This window comes from Hypanus sabinus, chromosome 3 (genome assembly GCF_030144855.1).
Source record: "Hypanus sabinus isolate sHypSab1 chromosome 3, sHypSab1.hap1, whole genome shotgun sequence".
NCBI lineage: Eukaryota > Metazoa > Chordata > Chondrichthyes > Myliobatiformes > Dasyatidae > Hypanus > Hypanus sabinus.
In genome coordinates, this window is record NC_082708.1 from 187,611,233 (window position 1) to 187,634,767 (window position 23,535).

General features: G+C 46.8%; 1 protein-coding gene across 5 annotated transcripts in view; it reads left to right on the forward strand.

The window, feature by feature from the left end:
- Positions 1-23,535, forward strand: part of LOC132391963 (cytochrome P450 26B1) — a 59,769-nt gene that overhangs the window by 12,507 nt on the left and 23,727 nt on the right. The window contains exons 1-3 of one of the 5 annotated variants that reach the window (XM_059965786.1): positions 6,061-6,895; positions 7,300-7,534; positions 14,484-14,708. In XM_059965786.1, coding sequence (XP_059821769.1) covers positions 7,340-7,534; positions 14,484-14,708 — 420 coding nt within the window. In that variant the 5' untranslated portion in view covers positions 6,061-6,895; positions 7,300-7,339. Of the gene's footprint in view, positions 1-6,060; positions 6,896-6,978; positions 7,219-7,299; positions 7,535-14,483; positions 14,709-23,535 lie in introns of those variants that run through there. The other 4 variants (XM_059965787.1, XM_059965789.1, XM_059965788.1 and 1 more) reach the window with 4 other exon arrangements.

The window sequence follows — 23,535 nt, forward strand, 5'->3', positions numbered from 1 at the left end:
TCAGGGAAGTTTGTGATGATGCCTTGAAGAGAGTCTATATTATGGAAGGGGAGGTGCTGAAAGTCTTAAAGCACAGAAAGTTTGATAAAGCCCTGGGACCTGATCAAGTAGGACATCATGGGAAGGTAGGGAAGAAATTGCAGAGTTCCTAGATGAGATAACTGGATCATTAACATCACTAGTGAGGTGTCAGATGATTGGAAAAGCCTGGGAGCCACAAGACTGTGAACCTAATAGGCTAAAGGATGGTTGTAGTTGGGAGCTGAATGTCCAAGGTTACACATTGTATTGGAGGGATAGGAAGGTAGGCAGAGGGGGTGGTGTAGCTCTACTGGTAAAGAATGGCATCAAATCATTAGAAAGATGTGACATAAGATCAGAAGATGTTGGATCCTTGTTGATTGAGTTAAGAAACTGCAAAAGTAAATGGACTCTGATGGCAGTTATATACAGGCCTTCAGCTGGGATGTGGACTACAGATTACAATGGGAAATAGAAAAGCTGTGTCAAAAGGGCAAAGTTTTGATAGTCATGGGAGATTTTAATATGCAGGTAGATTGAGAAAATCAGGTTGGTAATAGATATCAAAAGAGTGTATTTGTTGAATGCTTATGAGACGGCTTTTTGGGGCAGTTTGTTGTTGATCAGCTACACTGTATTTGGGTGTTATGTAATGAACTGGAGTTGATTTGGGAGCTTAAGGTAAAGGAACGCTTAGAAGGCGGTGATCACAATATGATTGAGTTCAGCTTGAGAAAGTAAAGTCTGATGTAGCAGTATTTCAGTGGAGTAAAGGAAATTATGAGAGAGGAGTTGGCCAAAGTAAATTGGAAGGAGGTGATGGCAGGAATGACAGCTGAACAGCAATAGGGTGAGTTTCTGGGAAAAAATAAGGAATGTGCAGGATAGATGTATTCCAAAAACAAAGAAATACTCAAATGGCAAAATAGTACAACTGTGGCTGACAAAGGAAGTCAAAGCTAATGTAAAAGCAAAAGAGAGGGCATACAACAAATCAAAAATTAACAGGAAGATAGAATATTGGGAAGCTTTTAAAAACCTATAGAAAGCATCTAAAAGAATGATTAGGAGGCAAAAGCGAGCTAGCAAACAATATCAAGGTGGATTGAAAAAGTTTTTCCAAGAATATAAAAATAAAAGAGAGTTTAGCATGGATATAGGGCCACTAGAAAATGAGACCAGAGCAATAATAATGGAGGACACAGAGATGCACATGAACGAAAGGCATCAGTCTTCATTGTGAAAGACACTAGCAGTGTGCCAGCTGTTGAAGGGTGTGAAGGAAGAGAAGTAGGCGCAGTTACTATTACAAGAGAGAAGGTGCTCAAAAAATTGAAAGACTTAAAGGTACATAAGTCATCCGGACCAAATGAACTACACCCTAGGATTCTGAAAGAGATAGCGGTAGAGATTGTGGAGGCATTAGTAATGATCTTTCAAGAATCATTGGACTCTGGCTTGGCTCCAGAGGACTGGAAAATTTCAAATGTCACCCCCCTCTTTAAGAAAAGGAAGAAGGCAGCAGAAAGGAAATTATTGACCAGTTAGCCTGACTTAGTAGTTGGGAAAATGTTGGAGTCAATTGTTAAGGATGAGGTTATGGAATACTTGGAGACTCTGGAGAAGATAGGACAAAGTCAGCATGGTTTCCTAAGGAAAATTCTGACTGATGAACCTGTTGGAATTCTTTAGGAGATTACAAGTAGGATAGATAAAGGGGATGTAGTAGATGTTGTATATTTGGATTTTCAGAAGCCCTTTGACAAGGTGCCACACATGAGGCTGCTTACCATGTTAAGAGCCCATGGTGTTACAGGAAAGTACCTGGCATGGTTAGAGCATTGGCTGATTAGTAGGAGACAGCAAGTTGGAATAAAAAGATGCCTGTCTGGTTGGCTGCCAGTGACTAGTGGTGTTCCACAGGAGTTGGTGTTGGGACCACTTTTTATGCTGCAAATCGATGATTTAGATGATGGCTTTGTTGCCAAGTTTGCAAATGATACAAAGATTGATGGAGGTGCAGGTCTTCTTCTTCTTCAGTTGTTCATTGAAATCCGATGACGACGTCCACTCCTTTAATGGTGAGATCTTTGATGACTATACAGTCCTATCCTGGACCCACAAGCTCTATTGCAGGTGGGACATGTATATGTGGTAGGGGTGGTAGTGATGGCAACCATGGCTGCATTTCTCCAGGCTCTCTTCTGCTGTCTTCTGGTTGTTATTTCCATCTCCAGAATACGAACCCCATCCCTACACAGCTGTCACCAAGTGTTACGGTCAGCAGCAACATCCTCCAGGTCCTCAGGTCTGATCTTGCACTTCCTTAAAGCATTCTTCATCCGATCCTCATAGCGCTTCTTCGGCCCTCCAGCTGAGCATCAACCATGATGTAACTGGCTGTATAACACTCAGCGGGGTAGCTGACATGGGGGCATCCTTATCACGTGCCCCAGCCACTGCAGCTGACGCTGGGTGATCATGGCCTCAATACTTCTGCAGTTGGTCTTTACAAGTATTTCAGTGTGGGGCACCCGCTCACGACAAGTAATTCCCAGGATGCGCTGGAGGCAGCTTATGTGGAAGCCCTCCAAGGACCTGATGTGATGTCTGTAGGTTACCCAAGCTTCACAACCATAAAGGAGGGTGGTGACACAGACCGCTTGGTGTACAGCGACCCTTGTGGAGGGACGAAGCCTCCTGTTCTGAAAGACTCTACGCCGAAGTCTCCCAAAGGCAGCTGATGCCTGTTTAATGCGGCTCTGGATGTCGTTGTTAATGCTGCTATCCTCAGAGAGAATGCTCCCCAGATATTTGAAAGATGGCACTACTGACAGCTTTTCATCACCAACAGTGAAAGCAGGTAGGGTGGGTGGGACACTGGTACTCCACTGGCAAACCACTTCTGTCTTTGAGGGGCAGGTAGTTTTGAGAAAACAGGTAGTCTGCAGGATGAGTTAGACAGATTAGGAGAATGGGCAAGAAAGTGGCAAATGAAATAGAATGTTGGAAAATGCATAGTCATACACTTTGGTAGATGAAATAAACATGCAGACTATTTTCTAAACTGGGAGAAAAAACAAAAATCTGAGATGCCGAGGGAGTTGGGAATCCTTGTACAGATTAACTTGCAGGTTGAGTCGGTGGTGAGGAAGGCAAATGCCATGTTAGTATTCCTTTCAAGCGATCTAGAATACAAGAGCAGGGATGTGATGCTGAGGCTTTATAAGGCACTGGTGAAGCCCCATCTTGAGTATTGTGAACATTTTTGGGCTCCTCGTCTAATAAGAGATGTGCCGACATTGGAGAGGGTTCAGAGGAGGTTCACAAGGATGGTTCCAGGAATGAAAGGGTTGTCATATGAGGAATGTTTGTTGGTTCTGGGCCTGTACTCACTGAAATTTAGAAGAGGGATCTCATTGAAAGGCGTAGCAAGAGTAGAAGTGGAAAGGATGTTTCCCACGGTGGGGGAGTCTCGGACAAGAGGACACAGCCTCAGGATAATGGGGCATCCATTTAAACCAGAGTTGTGGAGAAATTTCTTTTGCCAGAGAGTGGTGAATTCATGGAATTTGTTACCACAGGCAGCTATGGAGGCCACATCACTGGCTGTGTTTAAGGTGGAGATTGATAGGTTCTTGATTGGCCATGGCATCAGAGGTTACGGGGTGAAGGCTGGGGAGTGAAGCTGAGGAGGGAAAAAACATCAGCCATGATTGAATGGTGGACCAGTCCTGATGGGCCAAATGGCCTAATTCTGCTCCTATGTCTTCTGGTCTTATGGTCTTGACTTCCTCACCGGGGATCACAGTCTGTGCAGATCTGCCTCGCCGAAAATCAGTACTGGCACACTTCAAGCCCACTGCTCTACTTTCTCTTTACCCATGACTATGTGGCTACGCACAGCTCAAATAGCATCTATAAATTGCCAGAGAAGTAACTAGCTTTGTAAGAACTGCAGATAGTGAAAAGGAGTTGTACAGGAGTGAGACAGATCAGCATAGTGCACAGACTGCTGTTGCAACAACAATCTTGCACTTAATGCCAGTAAGTCCAAGGAATTGATTGTGGACCTCAGGAAAGAGAACACACACCAGTCTCAGCAAGGGATCAGAAGTGGACAAAGTGAACAGTTTCAGGTTCCTGGTTGTCAACATCTCTGAGGATCTATCCTCGGTCTAAGATACTGATGCAATTACAAAGAAGGCATGCCAGCAACGATACTTCATTAGGAGCTTGAGGAGATGTGGTACGTCACCAAAAACTCTTGCAAATTTCTACACATATACTGTGGAAAGTATTCTAACCGGCTGCATCACTGTCTGGTAATGAGGGGCCACTGAACAGGATCAAAAAAAGCTGAAGGAAGTTGTAAACTCAATCGGCTCCATCCTGGGCATTAGAGTCCCCAGCATCCAGGTCACTTTCAAAAGACGTTGCCTTCGAACGGCAGCATCCATCATTAAAGACCCTATCACCCAGGACATGCCCTCTTCTCGTTTCTACCATCAAGGAGCCTGACGACACACAGTCAATGTTTCAGGAACAGCTTCTTCCCCTCTGCCATCAGAATTACTTTCTTTATGACCCTATCTACCTGTGACACCATTATGGATCTGTATTCCCAAATCCTCTGTTCTTCCACACTCAGTTCCTTGCTGCTCACCATGCAAGTCCTGCCCTGGTTTGTCCTTCCAAAGTGCACCACCTCACACTTCACTGCATCAAATTCCATCCGCTGTTTTTGAGCCCAGTTTTTCCAGCTGGTCCAGCTCCTGCAGCAAGCTTGGATAGCTTGTCCACTACATCCCTAACCTGGTGATCTGTGCCACTGGAAAACATGTGAGTGTGTCCTATCCAAGTGCACACAGGCACTAGTTAGACCGTAAGACAAAGGAGCAAAATTAGGCCATTTGGCCCATTGAGCCTGCTGCACCATCCCATCATGACTGATTTGTTATTCCCTTCAACATCCATTCCCTGCCTTCTCCCTGTAATCGTCGATGCCCTGATTAATCAAGATTTAATTTATTTATAAATACAATACAGTAACACACCTGCTAACCCCCCATGTGAGCAATTAACCTCCTAAACCGTAGGTCTTTGGAATCCGGGAGGAAACTCGGCACCTGGAGGTAACCGACGGAGTCATGGGGAGGACGTACAAACTCCTTTCAGACAGCGGCGGGAATTGAACCCGGGTTATTGGCGCTGTTGTAGCGTTACACTAACCACTGCACTACCGTGCTGTGATCAGCCTCCACTTTCAATATACGCAATGCCATCGAATCCCGCAGGTTCGCGTACCCAAGCGAGTCTGTCGTGCTGGAGGCAGATACGAGCTCCCGGTGTAATTTCCCCGCGGCTGACGGTGAGTGTGAGTGGGTGTGAACGGCTGCACTACCGCCACTGACCGCTAGATGGGAGTGTTGATAGAGAGTGCGGCGCCGCTCAGACTCGCTCAGTCCGGGGCAAGGCAAGGTCAGCGAAACACTGCACCGAGTGCGCATCGGAAGCCTCCATCCCTCGAAAGCTTTCGCAATAAGCACGGGTGTGTAATAACTTAACTGCAACGCTGAATAAATCGCAACAGGGCTTATGCAATATAAGTTACCAGTATGAAAGCATTCTGCATTATATTTTTTCCACGCAATCGCTGATGTAGATCTGTATACTTGTACAGGGATGCTTTGCCATTATATCGATTCTGATGCGCCTGGTACTTGTTGATTGATGCATGGACGGTTACACGATATGGGCAGCGAGTGGCGCATTGGCCCGTGGATTGGGACAAGGGCGCGTTGAACCTTGACAAGCGAGATATTCTAAATATTGGCTCCCCTGTGGAAGTTTACTGTACCTCTCCCGCTGCAGGTCCCCACATCCTCAGTCGGGGCATGGGATTAGTCGGCTCCCCTCCCCGCCCTTCGCCCTGTATATCTACTCTTTATCCGTTCCCCTGCCTCTGAGAGGGGAGAAACGGGCAGAAGGAGGGAGACTAAATGTTGGTCTCCCTCTCTTTGCCCGTCTCTCCTCTCTTGCCTCTCCCTTTCCCCCTTACCATTCCCCCTCTCCTCCGCTGTCCGCTCCACTCTTGTCTATTTCTCTCGTTCTCCCTTTTATCGGTCAATAAACGTCGACTGTTTATTCCTCTCCATAGATGCCGCCTGACCTGCTGAGTTCCTCCAGCACTGTGTGCGAATCCCTCTCTCCTCTCTCTTGCGCGCTTGTCATTCTCGCTCTTTCACTCCCATCCTCTCTCTCATATTATACATTATTTGTGTGTGCATGTCTCTCTCCCATCCTCTCTGTCAGCCTCTCCCTCTCCTTTCAGCCTCCCTCCGGGTACTTCGTCTCACCCTCTGTTCCCCTCTCTCCTGGTTCTCACTTGCTTCTCTCCTTCGTCCCCTCTCTGCCTATTTGTCCCCTCTCACCTCTGCTTTTATCAGCTCTTCCTTTTCTGCCCACCATCTCTCCCTCACTCGCTTTCGTCTCGCACATCCACCCCTACTGTCTCCCCGTCCCCCTGATGTCTCGTCTCTTCATCTCTCTCTCTCACACACACACACACACACTTCTCCGCAACCTTGACCCAAACCGAACACCCGGAGAAGCCCGCGCACGTAACAGAGCGAAACTCGTTGGACACCGCGGCGCACATTCACACAAATACCGGTGTTGCGAATACTCTGGGGAAGATTTAATTTGAGAGCCCCTCTTGTTAGCCCGGACCCACAAATGCAACAAAGAAACTTAAGATGTGGAGAGGGCCGGTGTCTCAGTGTTTTCCTCGTGTCGCCGACTTGTACTTGACAGCTGCGTCGAACAACACAAGTTGAGACGCGCGACTCTCCTTCGACAGGTCTTTCCTGCAGTAAGCGGGAGGTGTGTGTGAGGGAGGGAGAGAGGGCTGGAGTGGGGGGGGGGGGATCTCTCTCTCACTCTCACTCTCTCTCTCTCTGTGAAGTTCTGAGTGAGGCGCCGTTCCAGATTCGCCCGCGGTCCATGGAGTTTGAGTGAGGCGGAACACGAACCACTGTTGTGGACGCATGCCACAGTTTAAAGCGCCTCCGCCTTTATATAGACACAGTCCATACTCCATACTTCGAGCAGTGTGCATTCACACACACACACACACACACACACACGCACACACGCACAGAAGGCATCCGATGTCACTTCCACAGACTTGCCCGTGTGTGTTTAATAGATTGCATTAATAATAAAAATTTATTTTTTCTGCAAAGAGGGTTAATTTTTTTTCCATTTGCCTCGCAGAACCAACCTCCTCCCCCCCCCTCTGCCCCCAACTGCAAGGATGTTTTTTGAAGGTTTTGAACTGGTTTCGGCTCTCGCTGCCTGCTTGGTGTCTGTAGCGCTGCTCTTCGCTGTGTCCAGACAACTATGGCAAATCCGCTGGGCGGTGACACGGGACAGGAGTTCCAATCTACCGATCCCCAAGGGTTCCATGGGATTACCTGTCATCGGAGAAACATTTCACTGGTTGGTGGAGGTGAGGCTCTGGCACCTATCTGTGCGTTCAATCTCTCCGTCTGTCTGTCAGTATCAGTAGTTAGCATCGTCTGCGCGTTTATCGCATGTTTTGAGTGTAAATATTAACAGTGAGGCAGAGGTCCCGCATGCATTTATTTGTCCGACTCTATCGGCCGGGTCTCCCGCAGCAGAGAGTTCTGCGTTTGGTTGTAAATTCGCCGGTGAACTGGCGTTGGAAATGTCTGAAGATCCTGAGGTCCCAGCGAGTGGACTCTGGGTGCCAAACTGCTCGTCCAGTCACGCGTGCTGGGAGCGGGCTTTCTGCCACCCCGCCGGACGCTGATTATTGTCGATATTATGTGTGGCTTTGCAATCGGTTGCTGTTGTGCGCGGGTTGTGTTGTGCGACGGGGAATGGGGCTGTTGGGCTAGTGTGGTGGGAAATGTTGGTTTACAGCGGGACCGGCCTTTGATTGAAGCAACAGCTCCCAGTCAAGGTCGCTGTTGACCCGTGCAAAGTCCCGCTTCAGGACGCGGGGCTCAGTCGCTCCCTTTGACCGGGTCTCTGGCGACGCGTGCCGGGGTAACGAGGGTCCTCCCGTCGCCGTACTGTCCAAGTTGCCGACCAGGCGCCCGGGCGCACGTGTTTGTGTCTGAGTGTGTGTGTGTGTGTGTGTGTGTGTGAGTGTGTGTGTGTGTGTGTGTGTGTGTGTGTGTGTGTGTGTGTGTGTGTGTGTGTGTGTGTGTGTGTGTGTGAGTGTGTGTGTGTGTGTGTGTGTGTGTGTGTGTGTGTGTGTGTGTGTGTGTGTGTGTGTGTGTGGGGTTATGTGTGTGGTTATGTGTGTACCTGTGAGTATGTGTAGGTGTGTGTGTATATGTGCGAGCGTGAGTATGTGTGGATCAGTGTATGCATGTATGTGTGTGTGTGTGTGAGAGAGTGAGGGAAGTGTGTGTATGTGTCTGTGCGTGAGTGTTTCTGTGTGTGTGTGTGTGTGTGTGTGTGTGTGTGTGTGTGTGTGTGTGTGTGTGTGTGTGTGTGTGTGTGTGTTTCTGTTTCTCTGTGTGTGTGTGAATACCTGAGCAGAACGTGCAAGTAGCTCTATGTACTGACACTGATACACACGGATGTAGCCACGCGGAATCACTAATGTTTACAGTCTGGATGCTGAGCGCGTTCAGTTCTTTACTGAACAGTGTCATTTAGAACAAGCCGTGCCGTGGAATGTGTCTGCGCGCATGCTGGTCTGTTTGTTTAAGTGAATCTGCGAGTTTGTTTGCGTCTGTATATCGCTGTGTGAAATGTACGCGCTTGTATGTGTGTACCTGCACATATTCATAACCTACATTGACTAGAGGGGCCGAAGGGTCTGTTTCTGTGCTAGAGTGCTCTGTATGCGTGTGTCTGTCTGTGTGTGTATGCCTGTTACATAAGTGTGTAAGTGCGTATACTGTGCGTGTGTGAAGATAGATGCACGTGAACGTGTACAGTATCTGTATGTGTGTGTCTATGTTTGTGTGTCGGCATGTATGCATGTGCCTGTGTCTGCGTGTCTCTGTGTCTGTGTGTGAGAACTTGTGTGTACGTGTGTTCGTACATGTATAAGTGTGTGTGTGTGTGTGTGTGTGTGTGTGTGTGTGTGTATACACCCCACTTTCCGAGACCCCATGTCCCGTACCTGCACGTTAACTCCGGACACGCCGTGCGAGGTTTTGGCTGCTACGACTGGTGTGGGGTCATAAGTCCAGGGCCACCACCTGTCCGCCACCCCCCCCCACTTCCCTCCTGCTCGAAACCACACTTTGTAATGACGGCCCCTACAATCGAAGAGCAGGCGAGCGCGGGCACCTGGCGGGGTGGAGGTCGCTGGGCGCCGGGAACTGCCCCGGTGTGTGGAGGAATCTGGAGTTCGCCCTCTGCTCCCACAGGAGGAGACGGGGGCTGGTGGGGAGGGGGAGATCATGGGATCTGGTTGTAAATCCACCAAGATTTACCCTGAATCCCACCGGTCTGCACCGCGTTGTCTCACCCTGCTAGCGGTTCCCGAGCGAATGTAACCTGGGGCGACCTTTCGCGCTGACAATCTCACCCATTCTTCCAGAACGGCGTAGAATTTTGTTTTACACAGGGAGCTTCGGTCGCCTGCCGTTCCCTGTTCACCGCTCTTGTTCCTAAAATACTAATTTTTAGTGTAAACTGGCCTGAACTCCCCACGAATAAAGCATTCTTTGTGTGCGAGTGGAAATGTATCAATAACCCTCTATTCCGGCACAAAGGGACCTGTAATTATATTTATACAGATCAGGCCAGTAATTGCGTTAAAAGCCACGATTACCCAGATAATCTCTCAAATTTGGTTTAATAAGATTTATCGGATGGCCTTCATTACAAGAGAGAGGCTGGGGGGCTGGAGAGGCGGGCAGAGGTGAGTGTCTGCGGGAGGGACACTCGTCCTGACACTTTGCCCAACGCAGACAGTACTCGGGCTGAGAGACTGTCCGCACGTGTATGTGACGGGAGGGGGTGTAGAGATATACATATATGCAGAGAGAGAGAGATGGAGAAAAAGTGAGCAGAGGATGCGAAAGAGAAAGTGTGATAAAGACAGTGAGTGAGGGGGGAGGGGAGAGAGGGGGTTGAAAGAGGGTGAGAGAGAGTGAGTTAGAAAGTGAGAGAGGGAAAGAGGGTTAGAGTGAATGAGTGAGAGGATGAAAAGAGTAAGTGATAGAGAGTGAGAGAGACAGAGAGAATGAGAAAGAGAGCTTTCCTCTTAGACTAGATAGAGAAACCATAGAGACAGAGGACAAGGGAGAGATACAGGGCAAGAGGCAGATATGGGACAAAAGAGGAATATAAAGGAAAGGATGGATAGGGTGATATTTAAATATGGAGATATTTATATGAAGGGCCGTGTAGAGAGAAAGAGAGGGAGGAGATATGTGCAGAGAGTTTCAGAGAGAAAGAGAGAGAGGAAGGATATGTATATAGAGGGTGAAAGAAAGAGAAAGGAGAACAGATATGGAGAGATAAGATTCGGCAGATGATGGAAATCGAGAGTAACACACACTAAATGCTGGAGGGTCACCGCAGGCATCCATGGAAAAGAATGAAGAGGCCTTTGCCGTGAAACAGTGTCTGTTTATAGATGCTGCCTGACCTGCTGAGTTGCTTCAGCTTGTTTGTGTAGATAAAGAGGGAGATGCAGAGAGGTGGAGAAATGGAGAGAGAGAAAATGGATAGAGACTGAGAGAAAAAGATGGATTGAGAACAGGAGAAGCACAGATAAAAAGATGGATAGAAGTACTTATATACAGAATGGACGAGGGAAGGGAGAGGGATGGGTAGAGAGAGACAGAGAAATAGATGGGTGGAGAGTAACAGAGATCTTGAATGAGAGATAGAGTGATGAAATTTAATGCAGGGGTACATTGGGTAAATGCAAGCAGGCCTTTCCCACTGAGATTGGGTGGGACTAGAACTAGAGGGCAAGGGTTAAGAGTGAGAGGTGAAATGTTTAAGGGGAACATGAGGGAAACACCTTCACGCAGAGGGTTGCGAGAGTGCCAGCACAAGTGGTCCACGTGAGCTCGATTTCAACGTTTAAGAGAAGTTTGGATAGGTACTTGGATGGTTGGGATATGGAGGGCAGATCGATGTGAGTAGGCAGTTTAAATAGTTTGGCATGGACTAGATGGACTGAAGGGCCTGTTTCTCTGCTGTACTTTTCTGTGATTCTGTGGCGAAGGAGACATAGACTGAGAGAGATATAGACAGAACAAGGAAGGGGGGGGGTGTTTGAAAGAAATTTTTGACATTTTAGGTTGAGATTCCATGTTGGGACAGAAAGGCCAAGTTGTGTCTGTATCCAGCCCTTCAGTAACTGTGGATTTCTCAGGGCAGGGGCTCACAGAGGCGGACAGCAACTCATTTTGGCACAGCAGGATCCCACACGGACCTTATACCCTAGTGACGATTGGCACTGGCCAGCTCACCTGGGGTGGGTGTGCTGGGATGCCTGGCACGCGAGACTCTGAGAGGATAGATTCAGGTTTAAAATCAAGTGCGGCCATGCCATCCGTGAAGGCCATTGCTGGTTGGGGTCTGACACAAGGCAGTCAGTATTGGAATCAGGCTTACTATCACTGATGTACAGTTTGTCATGAAATCCCCAATCCTGTTCTGACATGTCAGTCCATGACCTCCTCTGTTGCCACAATGAGGCCACTCCCAGGGTGGAGGAGCAATGCCTCATATGCCATTTGGGTAGCCTCCAACCTGATGTCATGAATGTCTATTTCTCTTTCCAGTAATTTATTTCTCTCTTCCTTCCTTCTTCATTTATTCTCCACTCTGGCCTCTTTGCTCTTCTCCTCATTTGCCCATCGCCTCCCCCTGGCGCCCCTCTTCCTTCCCTTTCTCCCATCGTCCACTCCCCCTCCTATCAGATGCCTTCTTCTCAGCCCTTTATTTCTCCCACCTACCTGGCTTTGCTAGTGCTCCATCCCTCCCCCACACCTTTTTATTCTGACATCTACCCCTTCCTTTCCAGTTCTGAAGGGTCCCAGCACAAAAGGCCAGTTCCTCCAGCATTTTGTGTGTGTTTTTGTGAAATTTGTTTTGTGACAGCAGTATAGTGCAATACATAAGAATACAATAAGTCACAACAAGAAATATAAAAATAAATAAATAAGTAGAGCGAAACGACGCTACAACATGATTCTTAATGGTTCAGAACTTGAGCAAATCAACCTGGTTATGGAGGTTGATGGATTCTTGATTAGCAAGTGTATCAAACGTTACGGGGAGAAGGCAGAGTTGAGAGGGATAATATATCAGCATGATGCGATGGTGGAGCAGACTCAATGGGCTGTATGGCCTCTAATACTGCCAATAGTGAGATAGTGTTTATGGACCATTCACAAATCTGACAGCGGAGGGGAAGAAGCTGTTCCTAGAACACTGAGTGTGTGTCTTCTGTACCTCCTCTTCCCTGAGGGTGGTAATGAGAAGAGAGAATATCCCGGGTGGCGGGGGATCATTCACAATGGATGCTGCCTTCTTGAGGCATTGCCGTTTGAAGATGTTGTCGGTGGTGGGGAGGATAGTGCCTATAATGAATCTCGGTGAGTTGCAGACGTTTCGGTCTGGAGCATCAAACAATCCGTTGGAGGAACTCAGCAGGCCGAGCAGCAACTGTGGGACTGAGAAGAACTGTTGGTGTTTCGGTTTGAAACTACATCTGGGTCCTGAGACACAGACAGTTCCTCTCCCCCCCCCACCACCCCCACCGCACGGATGCTGCTTCACCCTGTTGAGTTGCTGCGGCAGATTTCTTGTTTCCAAGCTCTTCCCTTGGGCAGTTGATCTGATCGACCCTTATAGATACTCCCACTTTTACCCCTGTCACTGACTACACTGCACATTAAGCCACGTTTTATAATGCTGTTTACATTGTAAGTACATGCTGGTGTTTATGTATTTATGCAAATTTTATTCCATATCTGTCCTTTAACCTTTAACTTTAGTTTTATATATTGTATAATTTTTTTCCTTTATAATTGTTGACTATTGTTTGTTTTTTGTTGCATGTTGTGTACTTTAGAATGGCGGTGAGGAGGAATTTCTTTAGCCGGGGGCAGTGAATCTGTGGAATTCATTGGCACAGATGGCTGTGGAGGCCAAGTCACTGGGTGAATTTAAAACAGAGCGTGATAGGTTCCTGATAATGGGGTGAAGACAGGAGAATGGAGTTGAGAGGGTTAATAAATCAGCCATGATGGAATGATGAAGTGGACTTGATGGGCTGAATGGCCTAATGCTGCCCTTATTCATTTGGATCTTCTGGAAAGTATCCACTTGGTTACTCTGATCTGGGGCATGATACTGAAAGTGGCTGTACACTGAATCAAAGGAGGGTTCAAGTTGAGGCAGTACCCCTGGATTCTGGGTGGAGGTGTGGGACTAGAGGGATTGTTCCGACAAAGAGCTGGGGCAGTTACAATGAGCAGCCCATCTGCAGTCCTTTTGGCTTCACAGGGTCAAGAAAAATGGATCATAGAAACATTCTGGCACAGGAATCCATTCCTCCCGTCTTGTCTGTGTTCACTCCCACCTCCCATCTCCCCAACCCAAGTCAAAACTCCAATGAAGCAGAGCTGCTGGCTTTGCCTTCGTCATCATTGCTCTTGGGTAGTGGGGCACTGGAGAGCCTTTTGTCATGTTTTACCCCTGTTCGTGTATTCTGTGTCTTGGTCAGTAAACGTTCAAGGGTCAACTTTAATCACCAGATGGATGAGAAATTTACTGTGGTGTGTTGGTCAGAGTGCATCATGCAACAACAAAACATCAGCATTCAACAACTATAAAGAATAAAGAATTATATAAAGAGTAAAGTTAATAAAACATTTTTTCTGTTCCTGGGTGTCAACATCTCTGACGATCTACCCTGGGCCCAACATATTGATGCATTTACAAAAAGGCACGACAGTGGCTCTATCTTGTTAGGAGTTTGAGGAGGTTTGGTATGTCACCAAAGACACTCACAGGTTTCGACAGATGTAACGTGGAGAGCATTTTAACTGGCTGCATCAGTGTCTGGTAATGAGGGGGAGTAGGAGGGTGCTACAGCATAGAAACAGGCCCATTAGCCCAACTTGTTAATATTTGTACATCCTGAGCTAATCCAAATGTTTGTATTTGGCCCATATCTCTGTCCATGTCCCTGCCCAAATGTCTCTGAGACATTATAAATGTACACTTCTTCTGGCAGCTCTTTCCATAGACCTACCACCCTCTGCGTGAAAAGATTGTTCTTCCAGTTCCCTTTAAGCTTCTCTCCTCTCGCCTTAACTTGGTGCAATCTATTTTTAGATCTTCAAGGATTTAGATCTTGAAGATTAGACATTGCAGGTGTACTTTACAAATCGTGATGTTCACTCTTTTTTTTTCTCCTACCTCTCGCTCTCCAACAGGGCTCAAGCTTCCATGCATCGAGGCGCGAGAAGTATGGCAATGTCTTCAAGACGCACCTCCTGGGCCGCCCGCTGATCCGGGTTACAGGCTCGGAGAACGTCAGGAAGATCCTGATGGGTGAGCATTCGCTGGTGAGCAGCCAGTGGCCCCGGAGTACCAGGATGCTACTGGGGTCCACCAGCCTCGTCAACTCCATTGGTGACATCCATCGCCACAAGAGGAAGGTGAGCTCTTAAAAGGGCAACACGCCTTTCCCCTCTCCTTAAATGGGCAATGTCAGAGTCTGCTTTGAGTGTATTGTCATGTGCAGATGTCCATGTCTGTACAGTTGTTACGAACGTAGAACATAGCAAGGTGGACACCAACACAAGTTTTGAATATCTGCCTCTAGCCCACCTAAGGAAAATCCCTGATTAGACGTGCAGAAAGGAGTCAGAGGGTAGGGCAGGGCTTGAGAGACTGATCAGTTATCAAGCAAATTTTAACGAAGAACATAGAATGGTACAGCACAATACAGGTCATCCTGCCCACAACGTTTTGCCAATCTTTTAACCTACTCTAAGATTAATCTAACCCTTCCCTTTTGCATAGCTCTTTATTTTTCTATCATCCATGTGCCTATTTAATGTATCTGCCTTTACCACCACCCCTGGCAGCGTGTTCGATACACCCACCCCTCTCTGTAAAAAGAAATACCCCTGACATCCCCCACACTTTCCTCCAATCATCTTAAAATTATGCCCCTTTATGATGCCATTTCTGTCCTGAGAAACAGGTCTCTGGCTGTCCATTTGATCTGTGCCTCTAACCATTTTGTGCACCTTAATCAAGCCACTTCTCATCCTCCTTCACCCCAAGGAGAAAAGCCCCAGTTTATTCAAGCTATTATAAGACATACTTTCTAATCGAGGCAGCATCCTGGTAAATCTTCTTTGCACTCTCAACATCCTTCCTATAATGAAAAACTTACTTGTATCACACGTATCATCAACCAACAAGAAACGAGGACGCTCGAACTAAAGAAGTGTGATGCCGCCTTCTTGAGTCTCCACCTTTGAAGATGCTGTTGATCTGGGGAGAGTTGTGCCCATGATGGAGGTGACTGTGTCTATGACCTCCTGTGCATTGGAGCCTCTGCGCCAGATGGTGATGAATCCAGTGCATCATGGTATGTCTGTAGAAATGTGTAAGCCTTTGGTGGCATTCCTTATCTCCATAAGACCACAAGACATGGAGCAGAATTAGGCCATTTGGCCCATCAAGTCTGTTCCATTATTTCATCATGGCTGATCCAATTTTCCTCTCAGCCTCTAATCTCCTGCCTTCTCCCAATATCCCTTCATGCTCTGATTAATCAAGAATCTATCAAGCTCTGCCTTAAATATACACAAAGACTTGACTTCCACAGATGCTTGTGGCAAAGAATTCCACAGACTCACCACTCTCTGGCTAAAGAAATTCTCTTCAGCTCTGTTCTAAAAGGATGCCCCTCTATTCTGAGGCTATGTTCTCTCGTCTTAGACTCTCCCACCATAGGAAGCTTCTTCTCCACATCCTTTTCACCATTCGATAGGTTTCAATGAGGTTATCCTTCATTTTTCCGAATTTTAGTGAATACAGTCTCTGAGCCATCAAACGTTCTTCATGTGACAAACGATATCTCCTCAAATTCCAAATGAAGTATAGCCACTGGTGTGACTTCTTCATAATTGCATCAATATGCTGGGTCCAGGATAGATCCTCTGAGATGTTGACACCCGGGAACTTTAAGCTGCTGACCCCACTATGAGGACAGGTGTGTCTTCTCCCAACTTCCTCCTTCTGGTCTCCAATCAGTTCCTTGGTCTTCCTGATGTTGAGTGTAAGGATGTTGTTGCAACACCACTCACTCAAACAGCTGATGTATTTCACTCCTGCACACCTCACCTCATCTCTTCTCGCTGAGGGTATTCTATAATGCCCCTTCACTGGTACATACTTAGACTGCAATCACATCTCAAAGATGTGTGTGTTGCAATTTAACATAATGCAAACCCCTGACAAAATTGACCAAATTTCTTTGCTTTTTTTTTACATTTTGTATTTATTCAGTGCCTTTTCCACAATTCCGTTATATCTTACTTTCATTCCATACTTAAAGTTTTTGGTCGTGGTTTGTGAATTCCACTGGGTCTGAATCTGAGGAAGGATGTACTGGCCTTGGAGTGGGTTCAGAGGCTTAATGTATAATGTCTCAGGGCCTGTTCTTGATTGAGTTTCGAAAAATGGGAGGGGGGTGTTGGGTGGTGAAATCCCTCAAGAATTTACTGATATCAGGCCTGGATAAAGTGGTCTTGGAGAGGATGTTTTCCAGCAGTGGGAGGGTCCAGGTACAGATAGCTCAGTCTCACAATAAAGGACATACCTTCAAATCTGAGGTGAGGAAGAATTTCTTTGCCAGAGAATCTGTGGAATGTGTTGCCATTGAAGGTTTCATAAAGGTAGGGATTGAGAGGTTCTTTTTTGTTAAGGGTAATGGGGAGAGGGCAGGAAAATATTATGGAAAAAAATATCAAAGTCAGTCATAATTCTGTTGGTGTCCACCTTGATATGTTCATAATGAAACGTCTTTTGGTGTCCACCTACTACTGCCACAATGAGGCTAAACTCAGGTTGGAGGAGCTGCACCTCATATTCCACCCGTGTAGCCTCCAACCTGGTCATGAACATCAATTTCTCCAACTTCTGGTAAGCTCTGCACATTTCCCCTTCTCTCTTTTTCCAATCCCTATTCTGGTTACCCTCCCACCCCTACTCTTCTTCTCACCTACCATCACCTCTCTTTAGTTCCCCCTTTCTCCAATGTTCCACTGTCCTCTCCTTTCAGATTCCTGTACCTCTCCCACCCATCACCTCCCAGCTTCTCGCTTCATCATCCTTTCTCCACCCACCCACTTTCCACCTCACCTGCTCTCACTTATCACCTGCCAGCTTGAATTCTTTCCCCTGCCCCTACCTTCTTAGTCTGGTTTCTGCCCCCTTCCTTTCCAGTCCTGATGAAGGTTCTTGTCCTGAAACGTGGGCTGTTTACTCCCCTCCATAGATGCTGCCTGACCTGCTGAGTTCCTCCGGCATAGCTCGATATGTTCAATGATGTGTTTCTGCCTTTAGTATAACTCATCGTACGCAGCTAATGACTCAATGGCCTAATGATACAATCCGCCCCAAGAGATCCACATTCACCAGCTGTGGTGCTGAATGAGATGAACAAACTTTGAAAAAAAAAGGTTTAAGAAAGAGAAGTGTGAAGAAATGTAATTCTGGGTGTTAGAATGCCTGGAGAAAATGATTCATAGATGCAGGTGAGCTAGAGGGCAACGCAAATATAGAACAGTACAGCATGAGAACAAGCCCTTCACCCCACACTGTTGTACTGAGCACGATGCCAAATTAAGCTAAATCCTTCCTGCCTATACATGGTCCATATCCCATCGATCTCTGCATATTTACGCGGTCACCACTCTCTTAAACACCACTATCATGTCGGCCTCCACCACCCCTGGCTGCCTGTCCCAGGCCCCTACTGTTCAGTGTATAAAAAAGCTTTCTGCTGCAAAGCTCCCATAGATCATTCCACCCACCCCTCCCCCCAACTCTCAACTTCAATTATGTTGATGATAACTGAAGAGTGGAGTTGGAGGACATCTGGAGCAGCAGGTTGTATTCAGTTTCAGATTCAGAGTTACGTATCACATGTATGTCGAAACATACAGCTAAATGTGACATTTCCATCCACAACCAACACAGACTGTTTGTGTGCCATAGTGTTCTATGACTCTGTACCTTCACGACCCAACGACGTGCCGGGTTTCACAGTGGCCGAGGTTGACCGTGGATGTTGCATCCCAGCTCTCTCTGTTGTTGGTGCAGGCACTGTCTGTGACGGGCGAGACCAGTGTGAGAGTGGCCGTCCCATCTATTAGTGGCTTCAGCTCCGCTGGAGAGGCAGCATCCGTTTCTACGGGCTCGTTTGTCTTCTGCCGCTTTCAGGAATATTTCCTCGCCTGACTTAAGCTGTTGTTTCAGGATCCTTGTCCACCCGATGCGGTCGGCTGCAAGCTCCCCCCGGTGCCCTGTGCCTTCGTGTCCTGCTTGCGACATTGCAAGGTTCGCAGGGATATCACAATCAGAGTCAGATCCATTTGGGGTTCATTCTATGGACCAATGCCATCAAGCAAGGGGTCCGTAGACCCCAGGCTGGGAACTCGTGCATGATGTGAAGTTTGTTGTTTTGTAACAGCAGTACTGTGCGAATATTAGTGTAAACTATAAAGGAAAAAGGGATAATGAGGTAGTGCTTATGTAAAAGAAGAAGCAATGAGGACCTTAGGGCCCAATAGAGAAAATGGTGTTTCCCTACCACATAGCCGTCTATTTTTCTAAGCTCCATGTACCTATCTAAGAGGCTCTTAAAAGACCTTTTGTATCCTCTTCCACCACCATCGCTGGCAGTGCTTTCACGCACCCACCACTCTCTGTGTGAAAAACTTACCCCTGACATCCCTTTGGTACCTATTTCCAAGCACCTTAAAACTATCCCCCTCGTGCTAGCCATTTCAGCCCTGGGAAAAAGTCTCTGACTCTCCATATGATCAATGCCTCTCATCATCTTATACACCTCTATCAGGTCACCTCTCATCCTCCGTCGCTCCAAGGAGAAAAGGCTAAAAGCTGTCTATTTCACCTCTGTGCAGTAGGTGCTTGGCCTGTGGAAGCTACACAGACGATGATGTCATCGCGTGCACCATATCTCTTTCTGAGTTTGCTAAAGTAGATCACTGCATTGGGTGACCAGTGCAATTTGCCAGGCATAGGGAGGCTGAGGACAAGCTCTGCAGGACGTGAACAGAGAGGATATTGGAGGAATCATGGAGGGAAGTTGATATTGCACTCATCATCCCTCAGTACTATCTAGAAACCTCACTGTGACTAGTGCAGCACTTTGAGAACGTAAAACAGGACAGACCATTTGGCTCACATTTTAACCTACTCTTCCTATCCTTCCCTCTCCCAGTCCTCCATTTTCCTTTTATCTATTTCCTTATCTAAGAGTCTTTTAGATTCCCTAATGCTTCTACCATGGCTCCTGGCAGAGTGTTCCACACACCCACCACTCTCTGTATAAAAAACATACCCCTCCCCATACCTTCTTCCAATCACCTGCCAGCGTGTACTCCTTCCTTTTCCCTCCCACCTTCTTCTTCCGCCGGCTTCTGCCCCCTTCCTTTCCAGTCCTCATGACTATTGACTGCCTATTCCCCTCCATAGATGCTGCCTGACCTGCTGAGTTCCCCCAGAATTTTGTGAGTGTTGGTCAAGAACTAGAAGGCATAGGCTTAGGGAGAGAGTAGGAAGATTTAAAGGAGATTTGGGTAGGTGCACAGAAAGGAAAGATTTAGAGTGGCGGGGGGGTGTTCCCATACTGGCACCCACAGACCACTCAGTTAATGGTATTGGTCCATGGCATAAAAAAGGGTGGGAACCCCAGCGGGATATGGGCCAAATGTGGGCAAATGGTACTAGATGAGATAGGAATCTTCGTTAGCCGAAGGGCCTGTTTCATGTTGCATGACTCTATGATTGGATGATGTTGCCTCACTTCTTAATGGTATCTGTGACAATGATAAGGCAGCTTAGTTCTATTCATATTAAGTCAAATGTTTTCTTGAAAAAATCATTCCTTTTCTAAACTGCTCTGATCCAAGGGAGGACACCTTACAGGGCTACCACGACTGTGAAAGAAAATTATATAATGTTTCAGCATCCTTGACAGAGGAAACCCTAACCCGCACTGCCCCATACAGAATGGTTTTGTTTTTAACTTCTGGCCTTGCTGTTCGGGGGTATATGATCGACATTTACAGAACTGTGAGGGTAATACACCACCATCATCATTATGTGCTCTGTTGTATGATGTGGGCGATGACCATGATTGTTAATATCAATTATCAATTATCAGCCATTACCAATCCTCTTCAGACATTGTCTATCTGGCGTCAGTGGCCACTTAATCAGGACATGTGATCTGCACCAGCTGCTCATACGACCATCCACCACCTGCTCCCATGGCTTCACATGACCCTCATTGGGGACTAAGCAGGTGCCACATCTTACCCAAGGGTGACCTGCAGGCTAGCGGAGGGAGGGAGCACCTTACACCTCCTTTGGCAGAGACGTATCTCCACTCTGCCACCCGATGAAGGGTATTGATAGGGTAAATTCAAACGGGGTTGGGTGAGATGAGAACTCAGGAGTTAAGGGTGAAAGGTGAAATGTTTAACGGGAACATGAGGAGGAACTTCTCAGAGGGTGGTAAGAGTTTGAAATGAGTACCAGTAGATATGGTGGATTTGGGTTTGATTTCACCATTTAAGAGAAGTTTGGATAGGTACAAGGATTGGAGGGGTATGGAGGGCTGTTCGATAAGACGAGGCAAAAATATCAGACTAGATGGACTGAAGGACCTGTTTTTGTGTTGTAGTGCTTCATGACTCTACTCAGCACTCCTCAACAGGGTCTTCAATTCTTTGCAAATTAGGAGTCATCCAAATTTCAAAGTCAAAGTAAATTTATTTTCAAAATAAATGTCACCATATACTACCCTGAGATTCATTTTCTTGCAGGCATTTAAAAGAAAATAAAGATATACAGTAGAATTTGTGAAAAACTATACATGAACAGACTACCAGAACAATGTACAAAAGAAGAGAAGCCACACAAAAAAAAAAAATTACTGAGGACATGAGTTGCAGAGATCTTGAAACTGAGTCTGACTGTTATGGAGTCAGTTCAGAGTGGTGGTGAGTGAAGTTATCCACACTGGCTCAGGAGCCTGATGGTTGTAGGATAAGATTGTCCTAATATGTATAGTCCTATATAAAAAGCTTTCATTTTAAGCTTCCCATCTTGGTGTTTAAATTTCCTTCTCCCCCTCTGGTCTAACCCCTTCCAGTCCTCCAACTGTGCAAGAACTTGTGCACCTGCAGTTTTGATCTCTTAAGCTCTTCTGAATTTAAGGCTCTACTGAATAATTCTCCTACCTTCTCCCCAGTTTCCTGCCTTCTTCCCATAATATGATGCCCTTACTAATCAAGAACCCATCAGTTTGAATATGCCTGATGACTTGGGTTCAACAGCCACCCGTGCCAATGAATTTCACAGATTCACCACCCTCTGGCTAAAGAAATACCTTCTCTTTTAAAGGGAAGTCCTTGTACTCTGAGGCTCTTCCCTCTGGTTCTAGACTCTCCCACTATCGGAAACATCCTCTGTGTGTCCACCCTATCTAGGTCTTTCAATGAGGCTACAAGACCATAAGACATAGGAGCAGCATTAAGCCATTTAGCCCATCAAGTCTTCTCCGCCATTCTATCATGGCTGATTTATGATCCCTCGCAACCCCATTCTCCTGTCTTTTCCCCATAACCTTTGACACCCTTGCTAATCAAGAACCTCCTGATCACCTGCTTTAGATGAAACATCCTCTACACATCCACTCTATCTATACCTTACAATATTTGATAGTTTTCAATGGGATTCCCCCCCCCACCCCCCCGTCATTCTTTTAAACTCCAATGGATACAGGCCCATAGCCATCAAATACTCCTAAGAGGGAACAGTGCTAAGAATTGTGAGCTGAGTTTGCAGAGTGAGACGTCTTGAAATCTTGATACTGAGGACCAGTCGCGCCACTGCTGCCCTGATCCTCTTGCCATCGAGCTGCAATGGTGCCAGAAGTTCAGCAGAGGGCGCAGTAGTTGCATGTAACGCAGAGGAGATGCCTATTCAAGTATCTAACTTGAGCCAATCCAAGGTAAATCCTTCACTGTCCATGTAGAGAGGGGAAAAGGGTTTGAGGGAGTAGCCAATTATGCAGCAAATATGAACATAGAACAGAATATTACAGCGTTGTACAGACCCTTCTACAAATGATGTTATGCTGACCTTTCAACCTACTATAAGATAATTCTAACCATTCCCTCTTGCATAGCCCTCCATAATTCATGTCCCTAAATAAGAGCAACATACACAAAATACTGGAGGAAATCAGCTGGTCAGGCAGCATCTATGGAGGGGAATAAATGGTCAATATTTTGGGCCAAAGCCCTTCATCAGGACTGGAAAGGAAGGGGGGGGGAGGGAAAAGCAGAATAAGAAGGTGGGGGAGGGGAAGGAGGATGAGCTGGCGGGTGATACGTGAGATCAGGTGAGGGAAAAGGTGGGTGAGTGAGGTAAGGGAATGAAGTGAGAAGCTGGGAGGTGATGGGTAGAAAAGGTAAAGGGCTGAAGAAGGGATCTTGACAGGAGGCAAGAGTGGGCCCTGGGAGAAAGGGAAGGAGAAGGGGCACCAGAGGAAGGCAATAGGCAGGTAAGGAGAAGAGAAACGTTTCTTAAATGCCCCTAATATATCTACCTTTACCATCAGCTTTGGCAATGCGTTCCATGAACCCGCCACTGTCTGTGTAAAAAACCTACCTCTGATATCCCCTCTATACTTCCCTCCAATCACCTTCAAGTTATGTCCCCCTGCTATTAGCCATTTCTGGGAAGAAGTCTCTGGATGTCCTTTCTATCTATGCCTCGTATCATCTTGTACACTCTATCAAGTCACCTCTCGTCCTCCTTCTCTGCTTTACTCACTCAGCCTGTCCTCATAAGGCATAAATGGGCGAACCTTGGTGTGGAGAGGAGACTTGGCTAAAGGTGCCCGGCTTACAGCAGAATGACAACAGGGAAATTTCTAATCAAAGGAATAACAACGAAAGGATTGCTCAGGAAGAAACTTCCACCCTCGCTACACCACGCAGCCCAGAGAAGGTTATGGCCGATCAGGATTAGTGAATTGTGGGCATGCTATGTTGGCACATGGTGACTCTTGCAGGCTGCCCCCAGCAATGCAAAGAGCATTATAAAAAGTGGCTGTAAGCATTTACAGTGTAGTGACGGGGGTAATAGAGAGAGCTGGGTGCAGGCGGGCTAACCAGAATGATTGATTTGAATAACTGTCTGGGG